The 14631-nt window shown below is 45.2% G+C and overlaps 1 protein-coding gene across 1 annotated transcript; it reads left to right on the top strand.

The window, feature by feature from the left end:
• The first annotated feature begins 1436 nt into the window (after positions 1–1436).
• Positions 1437–12566, top strand: CALM1 (calmodulin 1). Its single transcript, XM_003786983.2, has 6 exons — positions 1437–1703; positions 4481–4511; positions 5804–5947; positions 8114–8220; positions 8694–8829; positions 9002–12566. Exons 1-6 carry the CDS (start codon positions 1701–1703, stop codon positions 9028–9030), a joined length of 450 nt encoding a protein of 149 aa, XP_003787031.1. The 5' UTR covers positions 1437–1700; the 3' UTR covers positions 9031–12566.
• The last annotated feature ends 2065 nt before the right edge of the window (positions 12567–14631 follow it).

Raw genomic sequence — 14631 nt, forward strand, 5'->3', positions numbered from 1 at the left:
TCCCTGGCTTGCTACTGCAGCCTCTCTTTAAATTAAACAGCAGGTTCATCCTTTCTGCGGCATTCCAGAAGGAACGTCAGTGAGAACAGCTCCACAGACGCTGACATCTCATCTGAGGTTATCCCAAGAAGTCCCGGGGCATTTGCAGTATGTCTGAACACTTTCCATTCTTTTAGAACATCTTTCTGCAGACTCTGTCAAAGCCAGAAACAAATATAACCCAGCAAAGCCCTTTCCAGCGGAGCACGTTAATCACACACTTTGTCATATTCTCTGAAACAGTAAGCAAATGATAACCTGCAACTGTGGCCCCAGCCCTGTGACCAAAAGATCAAATTCTGTTTTCTGCTCTGGCAAGAAAAGAAACTGCAGCATTTTGTCAAGATTTTTACAAGTCCTGGCCTTCAGATTAATGACTGAAATTGTTCTTTTTTGAGTTTACAGAAAAATGGAATACATTGGTAAAGTTAAAAGATTAAAATATTCTTTTAAGAGGAATGTAAGCAAGAATGTAGATTAAAATACAGTCTAGTCCGCGGTGGAAGCAACTGGCTGTGTGTTCTATCTGTAGTTTGGGGGATTCTAATTAATCTTTCTCCTTTTTTATTTTTATGGATTTATGAATGAAGATTCTGATCCCTCTCAAGGCCAAGAAATTTATGAAAAATTTAAAGCATGGGTTTTAAGGTTTATAGCGACTGCACAGGTACATTAATTTTAGTAGACGGGAGCCAGGATGAATAATATTTTCCATAGAAAAAGAGAACAAAACAGTAGGGGAGAAATATTCAAGCATCCTAAAAAACATTCAGTGGAAACATAAAAACACTAAAGTAAGACTAGTTAAGCACAGGCGCATGATACAGATTTAGCGACAGAATATATGTAATTTGCCCCAGATATTGATCCAAAATTTGAAAAACAAAACATCCGACCAATTTCTTCCACGGGACAACTACCTCGTCCTCAGCAGACCCCTCTTCTCGGCAGCTGAAGGTGTGCGGTCAATTCCTCTGCTACCACCTCCCCGCGGCTACCCCCCAGTCCCAGGACCTCCCCCAGCTTCCCAAACTGGAAGTGGCTGCTGGTGACCCAAGGGCGAGAGTCAAGCAGGACCCAGCAACCACAGGCGGAAGGCTGGAGATGTTGAGGTGAGAGGGTCACACAGGTGGGGTGAAGGGTGAACGGCTTCCGACACCCAAGGTCGCCCCCAAGTCAGGCTATGTAGGCGCTCAGTCCTTGCCCCAACCCAAAATGGGCGTCTCCAAAGGACTCGCAGCCGCACCTGCGGGGAGACTGGGCGCCCCACCTCGAATCCCTCCTAGCCCGGCCCCGGGCCGGGGCAGCGGCTCGGGCGCGCAGGGGGCGGCCCTAGGCCAGGCGGGACGGGGGCGGGGCTAGGCAGGCAAAGCCCGTTCGCCGCAGTGCTGCTCGGAGCAAGGCGGCCCGCCGCGGCGGAGGGATACGGCGCGCCGTATATATACCGCGAGGCTCAGGCTCGTGCTTCGGCAGTGGTGCTGAGAGTCTCGTGGACGCGGTGCCGTTACTCGCAGTTAGGCGGCGGCGCAGGCGGCGACAGCACAGCACACAGCGCGCTTTAGCAACAGCCGCAGCAGTAGCGGAGGCAGCCCCGCCGTCACAGTCCCTGCGTTGGTGCAGCTACCCTCGCTCCCTCTGCTCTTCCTCCCTTCGCGCGCACCATGGTAGGTCGGGAGTGGCAAACGCCGGCGTAGCAGCTGCCTGAGATTTATTCCCAGATTTTTAGTTCAGTCTTCTGGGGCTTTTGGGGGGGGGGGGATTCTCTTTCCTGAGCGTTACGCTGCAGCTGCGACTAAGAAGGATGCATTTTGGATTTGCATCTTGATTTTCTCTGCTGGGAATCCTCGTTTATATTTTGAGCTTTTTTGAAATAGGACTTGGCGGTGGGCCGTTCACGAGCAGGGGCTCCGGCCGCAGCTGCACCGGGGCCTCCCGCACCCCCTCTCCCCGAAGCCCCGCACCCACTGCATCCAGCGCGTCGCACTGGGGCTGCCTGCAGCGCTGCGCTTCGGCCCGGGAGCCGGGCGGGGCCCGGCACTAGACAACTCCCCCACCCCCACGTCTCAGGCAGTAAGGTGGCAGATCGGGCGGGCTGCGGAGAATGAATGAGCCGAAGCAAGCCGGTGGCGCACATTGCTCCTGCCCAGGGATGGGGGCGACTTCACCGTCTGCTCGCCACCCCTCCTGGTCGACCGCGTTAGGCGCCTTTGCTCAGCCGCTGTCCCTTCCTTCCTCCCGGGGGGCGCGGCGCAGGCGTGGGCTGGGAAGGAAGGAGCCGGGGAAGGGTGGGGTGGGGGCAGGAAGGCGAGGGGTGGGGGGCGGAGAGGGCGGAAGCGGCGAGCCAGCCGCCCAGCGCCCGGGCGGGGCCTTGTGGTGTGGCCCGAGCTCGTGTCTCTGTCTTTGCGGCCCTGCAGCCCCCACCCCCGTGCAGCAGTGAAGACTGGCGTGAGCCTCGGTACACCCGGAGGCCCCTTCCCGCGGGAGGCGCTCAGTTCGCGCTAATTGGGGCGGGAGGGGGGCGGGGGAGGAGGGAGCTGGCGCGCGGCTCGGTTTCCATTAGAGACGCAAAGTTTCTGCTCCGGGAGGAGGCGGCGGCGGGGCGGGCTCGCTGCCTAGGGGAACAGAAGGAGGTGGGAGGTGCGGGGCGGCCTTGGCCTCGGCCCCGGGGCGGGTGGTGGGAATGTGGGTCTCCCCGCCTGCCCTCGGACGTGGACCCCTGCCCTGCCCTGCCCTGCCCTGCCCTGCCCTGCCCTGCCCCGCCCCGCCCCGCGCCCGGCGTTCCTCTTGCCCCGCGCCACTTCCCAGTCGGCAGGGAGATGCCCTCCACGTTTCCGCTTTCTCCGCAGCCTCTAGATTGCCAGTTGCGATTGTGCGCCTGACTGGGTGTGTTTTACACAGCCCCCTTCCTCCCTCGACGGGCAGGGCTGACATCACCGGTAGCGTTTTCTGGTTTGGCGGGGTGGGGAGTTGGCTCCCAGCTGGATTCTGGAACACCTTTGCCCCCGAGGCCACAGCGATTTGGGAGAAGGGAATTTTCGTTGTCAAGGAAGGTGGCTGCACTGCTTTACCTCTCTAACTCGAGAGTTTAGCAGGACAGTGTTCTCTCCGTAGTTAGGTGACAGTTTCTCTTGCGAGGTGTGGCAGCGCTGCCTGTTGTATTATAGCTGTTTTGTCGTTACATAAATCATCTAGTCTCCATTTCATTTTAAGAAAAACAATTTTTAGGGATGGAGTAGAAAGGAAGGAAAACACACAATTTGGAAAACCAAGTTCCCCCCCCCCAATATATTGGAACATCCTTCCAACTGTAAAAGTTTCCACTTAGAGAATACACCAACTGACACCATCAGTTTTCCACTAGGACTTAACTTTGTAGCTGGCTTCATAGGTATGCTTCATTAAAATAAAAATACATATTAGCTCTTCTTGATGTTTCAAATTCCCCTGGCTGGAGGCACGGTTCAGTGTGGTGGATACCAAATAATGCAAGTGAGAATTAACCTTCATTGCTATTATCACCTGTAGTAAAGTCTGTTTATTATGAGCAACTCCTATGTCATTCTTAAGTTGGGTAGGGTGAATACTGCAAATTCAATAGTTATTCTTTTTTGCCTAAGAAGAGAGAGAGATATATAGTCTCGTGTAGCTTTCTGTGTACTTAGTTTTTGCAGTTTTGTAACACCTCATTTGTAAAATAGTTCTGTTTTTTTCTTGGCTTCTGAATCAGGATCATTTGACCAAGGCCATTAGCCGTTGTAAATGGTAGGCTTTTAACAAATAACTGCCTAATTTAAAGGATTGGAAAGCATTTATTACATGGAAATGAAGTTGGTGGGGTAACCCATTGCTGTGTATTTATTTTTTCCACTTAATTGTTTCTCATAAAATAGATCTAAAAGCCTGTTAATCCAACCCAATGCCATTATATAATGCCAGTTTGGAGATTTTGAGGGCCTGAAGCAATGCGCAAGGTGTGCTAAAAGCCTTCCCCTGGACGGATCCTGTGGTGGTTGTGTTGTTGGACTGGGTCCCTTGGATGGAAGCGGGCACTGCAGTGTCCTGTCCCTGGTGCAGTAGATGGCGCTCTTCTTTCGTAGAGCTTGCTGTTGCTGCAGTTGGTGCTTGGGGGCCTTTTGCCACTAGAGGTGCCATTTTTCACATTATGAACTGACCCTAGTTAGATCTCAGAGCCCGCAAAGATGTAGGCCCAGAAAAGAAAACCTGAAGTGAGTAGATGTCAATTCTTTGTCATCCTTTGTTAAAATAGCATAAAGAACTCCCTTTATTGTAATTGATTGCATGAAATGATTAAAGTTTCAAGTGTTTTTTTTTTAAAGATTGTTTCTGAATGATCACAGTATTAAAAGTATAATTGGAAAAACTATGCTGATCTCAACCAAACTGGTGGATTGAATTATAACCTTTTCTTTTTTTCATGTAGGCTGATCAGCTGACCGAAGAACAGATTGCTGGTAAGTTGACAACTCGAGGGGGTCCCTAGAAGTCCAGAACTAGGCACTGACTCAGTTTTGGTAATTCTCTGTTTCTTCCCCCCCCGCTCAGATTGAGCAGTCTTACGATTTTATTTAAATGCTTAACTGATACTTTTAGGTCGAGTGTTACTCCTTGCCAATATTTTGGAGATACTATGGAGAGAAGTAAACTTAGAAGGCCCATTTGTTACCCTTTGGAGGGATTAACTATGCTTCATGATGTGCAGAGCTTTGCATATAATGAGATTGCATTGAGCTTGCTGCTCAAAAATGTAGTTTACTATTCTTATGCCACAGTCTTTTAGTAATCCACTACAAAAGGTTGTGCTTACTACCCTAAAATAAATGGGAATAGGTGCAAATGAATGTTAGGACCACTGTAATAGCTGGGAAGAGAGTTAGATGAGTTTAGGTTTTAGTCTTTGTTTTTAGAGAACAGGGTGTTGTTATGTTGCCCGGCTACACTCGAACTCCTGGGCTCAAGTAATCCTCCCTCCTAAGCTTCCTGAACTAGATAAGGTTCCATCAAGTCTGGCAGATCTTAGCTTTTTTTTGTTGTTGTTATTGAGACAGAGTCTCGCTCACTTTTCCTGGGGTTGAGTGCCATAGCATCATAGCTCACAGCAACTTCAAACTTGGGCTAAGAGATGTTCTTGCCTCAGCCTCTGCAGTAGCTGGGACTACAGGCTCCCATCACAATGCCCACTCATTGCCCTCCAGCAAAAGACAGGATTGCACTTGCTCAGGCTAGAGATTTTAGCTTTTTAATATCCCCCGGAGGAGTTGTTTTGGGACAGTTTTTCTTTAGAAAACCATAGATGCTTTCAAAATGTCCTGAATGCCATGTAGAGAGAATAGGCTGGTTACCTTGGAATATATGTTTCTAGTAATGTTTTTGTGTTGCTGTGGAACAAGGAGTTCTTATGGCTGCAGAGATTTAACAGGAACAGACTTGAAGAGAACACATGGACCAATCTTCTCATGTCAGATTGGATTTAGGACTAATGTAAGCATGTTCAAATTTAGGTTTTTTTTTAAAAATGTAAGAATATTGTGGTTTTACGGAACTGGTTATCAGGAGCGATCTTTGCTTTGTGGGCTGCTTTATGAAGGCCAGTCCAACCAACTGTTGTCTTTATTTCAGTAGATAAAGACGAGGCAGGTTCTGATATCTTACACAACTTGGACAAGTTTTGACAAGCCCCAGGCAAGTGGGTTGTGGCTGGGTTGGATAAAGACATTCATTCTAAAGGTTGAACTTTTGTTTTCAGAATTCAAGGAAGCTTTCTCCCTATTCGATAAAGATGGCGATGGCACCATCACAACGAAGGAACTTGGAACTGTCATGAGGTCACTGGGTCAGAACCCAACAGAAGCTGAATTGCAGGATATGATCAACGAAGTGGATGCTGATGGTAAGGGCTTTGGAACCATGAATGAATGCCACTGTTGTATAATTCAAGTTCAGACATGTTATAGGATTATCTTTCAAGTCCCCAGAGCAAAGCAAATGTGCAAAGATCTTTTCTGTGGTTGCTTTATCGTCATTGACAATTAAAATAGAAGATTGTGGGCCTGGCATTGACCCTGCTTGCTCTCTAGAGCATTTCCTGGAACGTATCACTATATTATTCTTTTCTGTTTGCCATGACCTAGGGCTCAAATCTTTTATCAGTTAGCCCATGAGTCTGCACTGAGTCCGAGAGGAGATTAAAATTAAATGGCCACAGAGCCTGCTTTTTAAAAAAGTCGATTGTCTCTTGTAGAGGAGGAAAAAACCCCAAATGAAGTGGGCGAAGAGCACTCTTAAAGGTACTGTAGAACTGAGTATTGTATGAGCCACAGTTTGCTGGATAGGATCACGTGAGGCTTGGAGGTGGGATGCATGAAGGCTGTGGGGCGTAGACGTATAAAGCCTAAGAGAAGGGAAGAGGTATACAGGTGCAGAGAAGTAGCAATAACCCCCAGAGAGCAGTTTGTCATCTATTCTTTAGATTCTACAGCAGTGGACAACAGACTTCTCATTGGTCATTGGTCATTTCTATCTAAACAGTTTTGAAGCACGCCTCCCTAAAACATGTATTTTTGTCAATTATATATATGCACTAATGTTCTATATATAACATTATATAGTACACTGATTTTAAAAAATGAGCCAAGAATACATAATTTGGATCTAGACTTTACTTGCTAAATGATTGACTCCGTAGAAGCTGTTTTTTTGTTTTTGTTTTTTGAGACAGAGTCTCACTTTGTTGTTTTAAATATGGCACCACAGGGTATTGTCTAGTCATAGACAATTAGAAGCAAGGCTTTTGGTTAAGCTCTTCAAGCTTTCAGAATTTTAGAATTACTTCTAAAGATTTTTTCCACTCTTAATATTGTTTTTTTTTTGGGGGAGGGGGAATGTTGTCCATAGTTTTCTCTAATTTGACTGCTAAGGTGATTAGGTATCTGGGAACATGGGGTGGCTCCCTCTTGTTTTGCGCAAACCCTGGGAAATTGGGCGTGGGAACTGAAGAAGTGTAAGTGCCTGGTAGGCTTTCAGACTGGAAGAGACAATGGGAAGTTATGGCAGGCTCCTGGATCCTGTATTTGCCCTTGGTACATACGGTAATGCCTAAAGACTTTATCTTTGCATGGTTGTGAGATAGTACTTCAAATTATTTAATCTTGGACGAATATCAGTAACACCTTAAAATTTTGGAGGAGACAAAAAGGGTTTGAAGGGATCTGTGAATTGTTATTTAGTTCTGAAGGTACAAATGGTAAAAATGAGCCATTTATGGGATTTTTTCTGATTTTAATCCAGAGGCTTATCTTCAGGGGTGTTCATCTGTCTCTTAGTTTTAGAGGAGGAGTGGGGAATACTGGCCATAAGATGAATTCTTTTGGCACAGTTTACTAAATGATAATGGTCAGAGCTGTGAAAATGATTCTAACCTTTTCTTTTAATGGGAAATGATGCTGAATTGGGGAAGAAAATGATTAGATAACTCACTGTTATCATGTGGCCAAGAAGTGTCCTAAAGGAGACTTTTTAAGACTTAATAGCCCATGGCATAACAAAGTCAATTTTCTCCCCTCTGACAGTCTTTCTCCTCTAAGTCGTTTTGTACTCTTAACCCACAGCCCACTTCCAGGCCACTTTTACATTAACCAGTATCACTAGCCGAGGTAGTTAGACCCCTGTGATCTCCCTCACTCAAGGGAAGCAGTCATATTTCCTTCCCTTGGGGGAGGAGAGATTCATCCTGGCAGAGTTCTGTATTGTGTTTTCTCTTAAACTGCACAGCCCCTCATGACCCTTTGGTGGTCATGAACCCAGATCCACGGTTTCCTTTGTTATTGTTAAATGCTATCCTGGGCACTGGTGATAAGTTTGAATCCTATGAAATTGTCCTGTGTGGCTGTGTGGTCTTTGATCTCATTTTAGACCTACAGCATCTAAAACCTAATAAAATAGTTCGCCACTTTGTCCTAGCAAGTGCTTGCCATTCTCTATGGTGATTCTAAAACTATTACTGCAGAGCAGCATTTATAGATTATTTTACATGAGCTTTTTGTTTTTTTAATTTGAGGTAATGGCACCATTGACTTCCCAGAATTTTTGACTATGATGGCTAGAAAAATGAAAGATACAGATAGTGAAGAAGAAATCCGTGAGGCATTCCGAGTCTTTGACAAGGTAATCCTGTATCTTCATAGCAGATGGTATTTAAGTATGACTTTTTTTTTTTTTGCTATCATTTCTAAAAAGCACCAATAATCTGTTGTAGGTAATACATAACCTAACTGTCTGAGCCTTTGATCTATTTTGTAATGACTATAGTAACCTTTTCAGGTGAGGGTGAGCATAATAGGAATGTTGTTAGTGTTTTTTTTTTTTCTTTGCAATTTTTTTGGCTGGGGCTGGGTTTGAACCCTCCACCTCTGGCATATGGGGCCGGCGCCCTACTCCTTTGAGCCACAGATAGGAATTTTGAGCTGCCCCATAATAGGAATTTTGAACCAAGTTTCCTGATCTAGTGGGAACTAGAGATCACAATTGTTGATGTGAGCAGTTAGCAGTAGCTTGAGAGGGCATGATTAAAGTAAAAGACCTCCTTCCTCCTTGCCCACACCAAACCACTATCATTAACACTTGTTGAATGTTCACAGGATGGCAATGGTTACATCAGTGCAGCAGAACTACGTCACGTCATGACAAACTTAGGAGAAAAACTAACAGATGAAGAAGTAGATGAAATGATCAGAGAAGCAGATATTGATGGAGATGGACAAGTCAACTATGAAGGTAAAATGCAAAATTTCTGTCACTTAGTTTTTAGATGTCTTGCCTTTAGGTTCTTTGAATAAGTTAACTGCTTTACTAGACAGGCATTGGTTTCGTTTCATGCACAGTAGAGAGGTGTTCATTAAAGCTGCTTTTAAAGATAACCAAAAGTTGTGATTATTTGTCTTTTCAGAATTCGTACAGATGATGACTGCAAAATGAAGACCTACTTTCGACTCCTTTTTCCCCCCTCTAGAAGAATCAAATTGAATCTTTTACTTACCTCTTGCAAAAAAAAGAAAAAAAGTTCATTTATTCATTCTGTTTCTATATAGCAAAATTGAATGTCAAAAGTACCTTCTGTCCACACACAAAATCTGCATGTATTGGTTGGTGGTCCTGTCCCCTAAAGATCAAGCTACATACACATCAGTTTTACAATATAAATACTTGTACTACCTTAATGATAAGGACTCCTTAAAGTTCCATTTGCTAATATTAATACACGGTTTGGGCTGGCCAGTTTTTCGTGCATGCAGCTTGACTATTGAGCACAGTCAGGCATTTGTATTAAAAATGAAAAATGAAAAAACAAATTCAAAACCTCTTCAAATGGGTTCTATTTCAATTTGTTTAGTATAAATTGTCACAGCTGGTTTACTGAAAACAGACACATTTCAAATTGGTTTACCTCAGGGTGACGTGCAGAAAAACAAGTGAAGGATAAACAGTTGAGACATAGCCCCACTGGTAGGCTGGTCATCTTGAACTTCTCTGTGCTCCGACCCGTGGTGACGATGACACACCCTGGTGGCATGCCCACGTATGTTGGTTTAGCATTGTCTGCATGTACTAGAGTGAAATGGGTGTTAGGCTGTCACCATTCACACAAATTTTTAATAAGAAACCTTTACCAAGGGAGCATCTTTGGACTCTCTGTTTTTAAACCTTCTGAACCATGACTTGGAGCCGGCAGAGTAGGCTGTGGCTGTGGACTTCAGCACAACCATCAACATTGCTGTTCAAGAAATTATAATTTATGTCCATTCCAAGTTGTAAATGCTAGTTTTTTTTTTTATTCCAATAAAAGTCCATTAACTTAAAGTGGTGTTAAATGCTTTGTAAAGCTAAGATCTAAACGGGGACAAGGCAGATGGAGGGGAGGCCAGTGTACGTTTAAATGCTCTCAGCCCAGCATTGGTTTTCCCTCCCAAGATCCCAGCACCAACCTCTGAGCCTAAGACCTTGACTAAAACAAGCAGATACCGATTGCTTCATCATATTTACGGACACTAGGTCTAGTTGCATTTTCACTGGGGGGAGGGGGGAAGTGAATCATGGTAACTTTTAATGATCTATTCAGGCAGTAGAGCTCTTAATGAAGGAAAAAACCCACTTTCTCTCAAGCATGTATTTAGAAGTTCTTCTCAATTGTGCTGCTGATAACCTGTTTTATGTAACTACTTGAGACCATCTGTGCAAGAGACATGATTTAGTGTGTCTGTAATTCACTCCTTGCTGTGTGCAGTAGAAGCAGTAGTCACTTTTCTAAGCCGGTCTCTTCATGCCTAAAGGACACTACCAGTCACTTTGATTCACAACTTAATTTATAATTATATTTAACTTCAGCTTTTTTTTTTTTTTCCCAAGTTGACTTGACTTTGCTTTTTTCCCCCCCAAGTAGAATTTGCCTCCGGCTTGAAACGAAAACTCCAGCCCAGAGTGAATTTTGTATCTAATTATAAACCTGTAGCCAAAACTCAGTCATGCTGATACTGGTCTTTATATTGGGATTGATCTGTTTAAAAAGCCCTGTTAAAAGCATATTGCATTTAGTGCAGAGCTCTTCTTTGAAATGAAGGCTGGATGTACATTTTTCAGGGTGTTAACTGGTTGTATCTTATTAGCAAGGAGATTTGGGTTTTGAGTGTTTGTGTGGGTGGTTTTAATTTGCCAGGGAACAGTGGCAGGCTGCTAGCAAGGCAGTAAGAAGCTCTTGGCAGCCAAATGGGTGCATTCAGGGCTGATTTACAGAGACCCTTGGCTTCTCCCTCTCCTACTCCCTGTCTTTCTGGCATTTTGTAGCTTATTAGATTTTCTGCCGGACAGATGGGTCAGAGCAGTGGAGAGACACCGTCCATGTGCTTCTGCTGCTGGTCCTTGGGCTGGGCGGTTGGTAGAAGAGATGTTGATTCTGTGAACTGAGGGTTGGCTTTCATAATGGAAAAGAACACCTAGGGATACCTTGGGATTTCTCTTCTGGTGAGATAGAGAATGCCAAAGGCACTTGGTTTGAGTAAGTTTATGTCTTGGATATTTCTTGTAAAGGGGTCAAATAGCGTGATTTTTGACCCATTCTCAGGCCTGTGGTCAGTGACCTCTTGGTAGTTTCAAAGGGGGTCGGGGAGGGTGATGTGACTTGTTTTGTAAAACAGCCTTCTATCTTACCCTTTTCACAAGTCTTTCTAGAAGCTGGGTGGACTCCATTTTAGTGGTCCCACAGCCTGTCTTCAAAGACTACCTTTGAAGCAGGATTTTTGAATGGCCAAGATCTTGTATGGGAACCATAAGCCCCATCCTCTAGGGAATGCTGAGTTCCAGTTTGGAGCAGAGGTGAGGCAGAACCCACTGTGTAGCCTTCTCCCCTAGTGTCTGGGGGGAGACCCACCCCAGGGTTGAGTGTTAGCAGTCTGCCTGACTTTGTGAGAGGAAATAGGTGGTTGTTGGGCAAGTAACTCTCGAAGATGGTTAGCACCTTCCTGTAAACTCTGCCCCTACTTCTAACTACTCTATAAATATATACATATATTTATATATAAAGTAATTAGTTTAACTGGCATCCCGCTTTAGCCTGAGACTTGCCATAAGAAACTGCTGAGTACTTGGCAAACCCTTTCATAGTTTTGTTCTCCATCTGTTTGGGGTAGGTGTTGAGCAAGGCAAACGGATCTCGATGCTTCAGATGGGCTTCGGATGCACTGTTGCCAAGGAAGGCTTTTTCTGATTTTTTGACAAACGAGTTTTTGCACACTTTCACTGGTGTCTTTCGGCAACTTAACAAACATTGAAAATGAGCTATTGTACATATTTTTATATGCTCTTTATAAATGCATGTCTGATTGTATGTGTAACAATATTGTAACGGACGGCTGTCCAGTAGGCCTAGCACTGCTGTGTCACGTCGGAGGAACAGCTTACCATTACCCCCTCAGCACACTGGGAACTTCTTCCTGAACAAAGAATGTAAATTTGGTCAAGTCTACTCTTTATTCAATTATTTTAAACATTTGAATTATTTATTGTATATCCTAAATATATTTATCCTTTGGCAGTTACTAGATTTCCACTAATGTGTCTTAATCTATCCCTCCAGCTGGCAGTTACTGATTTTTTTTTTTTTTAAAGCCCTTGAAGTTGTCCTGTAGGAGACAGAAATACTTTGCTGTCTGTATCCCTTGGAATAAGAAGGTAGTGGCATGGGTGGAGTGTGTGTTCTTTCTCCAAATCTATTATAATGATGTTCATTAAACACTTCCGTAGCAAAGATGGTGGTAGTTATTTTGTTACCGAAGTTGCCCTTCACCATGGCTATTTGAAAAGGAAATGTACTTGAATGTTTCTGTAAATCTTGAGATAAACTGTTTGGAGATTTAACCACCTCTCTGATGGGGGACCAACTCTATGGAAATTGTAAATAAGTTTTATTTATAAACCTGGCACTGTATTCAATAAACATTTCTGCAGCCTTTCATCTCTAACTGCGGACTGTGTAGGTTTTTAGCTTGCCTAGTTTTCATTCCCTTTTGCTGTCTCTGAACAAGATATACCTGCCCTCAGATGTCATTCGCCTGGGCTCTTACACGATACTGTGAGAAAGAGGGGCCAAAAATACCATAGATTACATCCCATGGTACTCTAGTTTTAAGTAGTTTGGGTGTTAATAGCTGACATTAACCTAGCCAAAACATTCTTTTAACTTGTTAGTGTATCCATGCAGAAAATTTATACCATACAAAGATTATTTTCTGGCTCGGCGCCTGTAGCTCAGCTGCTAAGGTGCCAGCCACATACACCAGAGCTGGCGGGTTCGAATCCAGCCCAGGCCTGCCAAACAATGACGGCTGCAACCAAAAAATAGCTGGGCGTTGTGGCGTGTGCCTGTGGTCTCAGCTACTTTGGAGGCAGAGGCAGGAGACTCGCTTGAGCCCAGGAGTTGGAGGAGGTTGCTGTCAGCTGTGATGCCGTGGGACTCTACCCAGGGCAACAGCTTGAGGCTCTGTCTCAGAAGAAAAAAAAAAAAGATTATTTTCCCTTTAACCTCAATTTAAGGCTCTAGGGATTCTATAAAGCAATACATTTTAAAAATAAAGTGGGAATTGGGAGGTGCCTGTAGCTCAAAGGAGTAGGGCGCCAGCCCCATATGCTGGAGGTGGCGGGTTCAAACCCAGCCCCGGCCAAAAACTGTAAAAAATAAAAAAGCGGGAATTAATTTCTTTATAGTCTCATTTTGTCACCCTTGGTAGAATGCTATGGCGTCATAGCTCATAGCAACCTCAAACTCTTTTTTTTTTTTTAATTTAATTTTATTTTTTTGAGACAGAGCCTCAAGCTGTCCCCCTGGGTAGAGTGCTGTGGCATCAGAGCTCATAGCAAGCTCCAACTCCTGGGCTCAAGCGAGTCTTCCTGCCTCAGCCTTTCAAGTAGCTGGGACCACAGGCGCCCCCCACAACACCCGGCTGTTTTTTCGTTGCAGCTTCGTTGTTTTGGCGGCCTGGGCTGGATTTGAACCCACCACCTTAGGTGTACGTGGCTGGCGCCTTAGCCATTTGAGCCATAGGCGCCAAGCCAGCAACCTCAAACTCTTGGGCTCAAGTGATCCTCTTGCCTCAGCCTTCCAACTAGCTGGGACTACAGGGGCCCAGCTATTTTTAGAGATGGGGGTCTTGCTCTGGCTCAGGCTGGTCTTGAACCTGTGAGCCCAGGCAATCCACTACCTTGGCCTCCCAGAGTGCTAGATTACAGATGAGAGCCACTGCTTTGAGTCTAAGTGGGAATTATATATGTGTATATATATACATACATATATTTTATTTTTATTTTTATTTTTTTTGGTAGAGACAGAATCTCACTTTATCGCCCTCAGTAGAGTGTGTGGTGTCTCACAGCTCACAGCAGCCTCCCAACTCCTAGGCTTAGGCAATTCTCTTGCCTCAACCTCCTGAGTAGCTGGGACTATACAGGTGCCCAGCTATTGTTGCAGTTCGGCCTGGGCCAGTTTTGAACCTGCCACCCCGCCGTATATGGGGCCGGTGCCCTACCCACTGAGCTACAGGCCCTGCCCAAAGTGGGAATTTTAGATGACAGAAGCATATGTTGGCTTACATCAAGAGCAGAGCAGCTGAGCCAAGGGGGAATGGGATTCACCTTCATTTCTGCACCTTGGCATTGAAACCTTCCCTTTCATCAGTGCTGGCCCAGAACCTGGTTCTTAGGCCCTCTAGCAGTAGGGGTCTCCTGCCCCTTGTGCTTCTAGAATGATCTTTTCCAGGCAGTCTTCCCTATTTTCTTCCCCACTCTTCACAGAATTGCTGTGAGGTCTGAAGAGGAGGAACGATCTCAGGGTAAGCCCCTGGTTTGGCCAGGAGGCTGGAGAGCTCTCCAGAGAGCATTTAAACACCCCTTCTCTATACAGGATGGGGACACTACAAGGATGTGAACACCACCGTGGGGACAAAGCCCTCTGCTCTGAGGCTTTTGGCCTGGCTTCTGTCCCTCTGCAGCCTTAGGCAGGTTCCTTGCCTTCCTTAGGCCTCAGCTTCTTCC

This window comes from Otolemur garnettii, unplaced genomic scaffold, assembly GCF_000181295.1.
Source record: "Otolemur garnettii isolate 467f Iridium unplaced genomic scaffold, OtoGar3 scaffold00020, whole genome shotgun sequence".
In the NCBI taxonomy this organism is placed as follows: domain Eukaryota; kingdom Metazoa; phylum Chordata; class Mammalia; order Primates; family Galagidae; genus Otolemur; species Otolemur garnettii.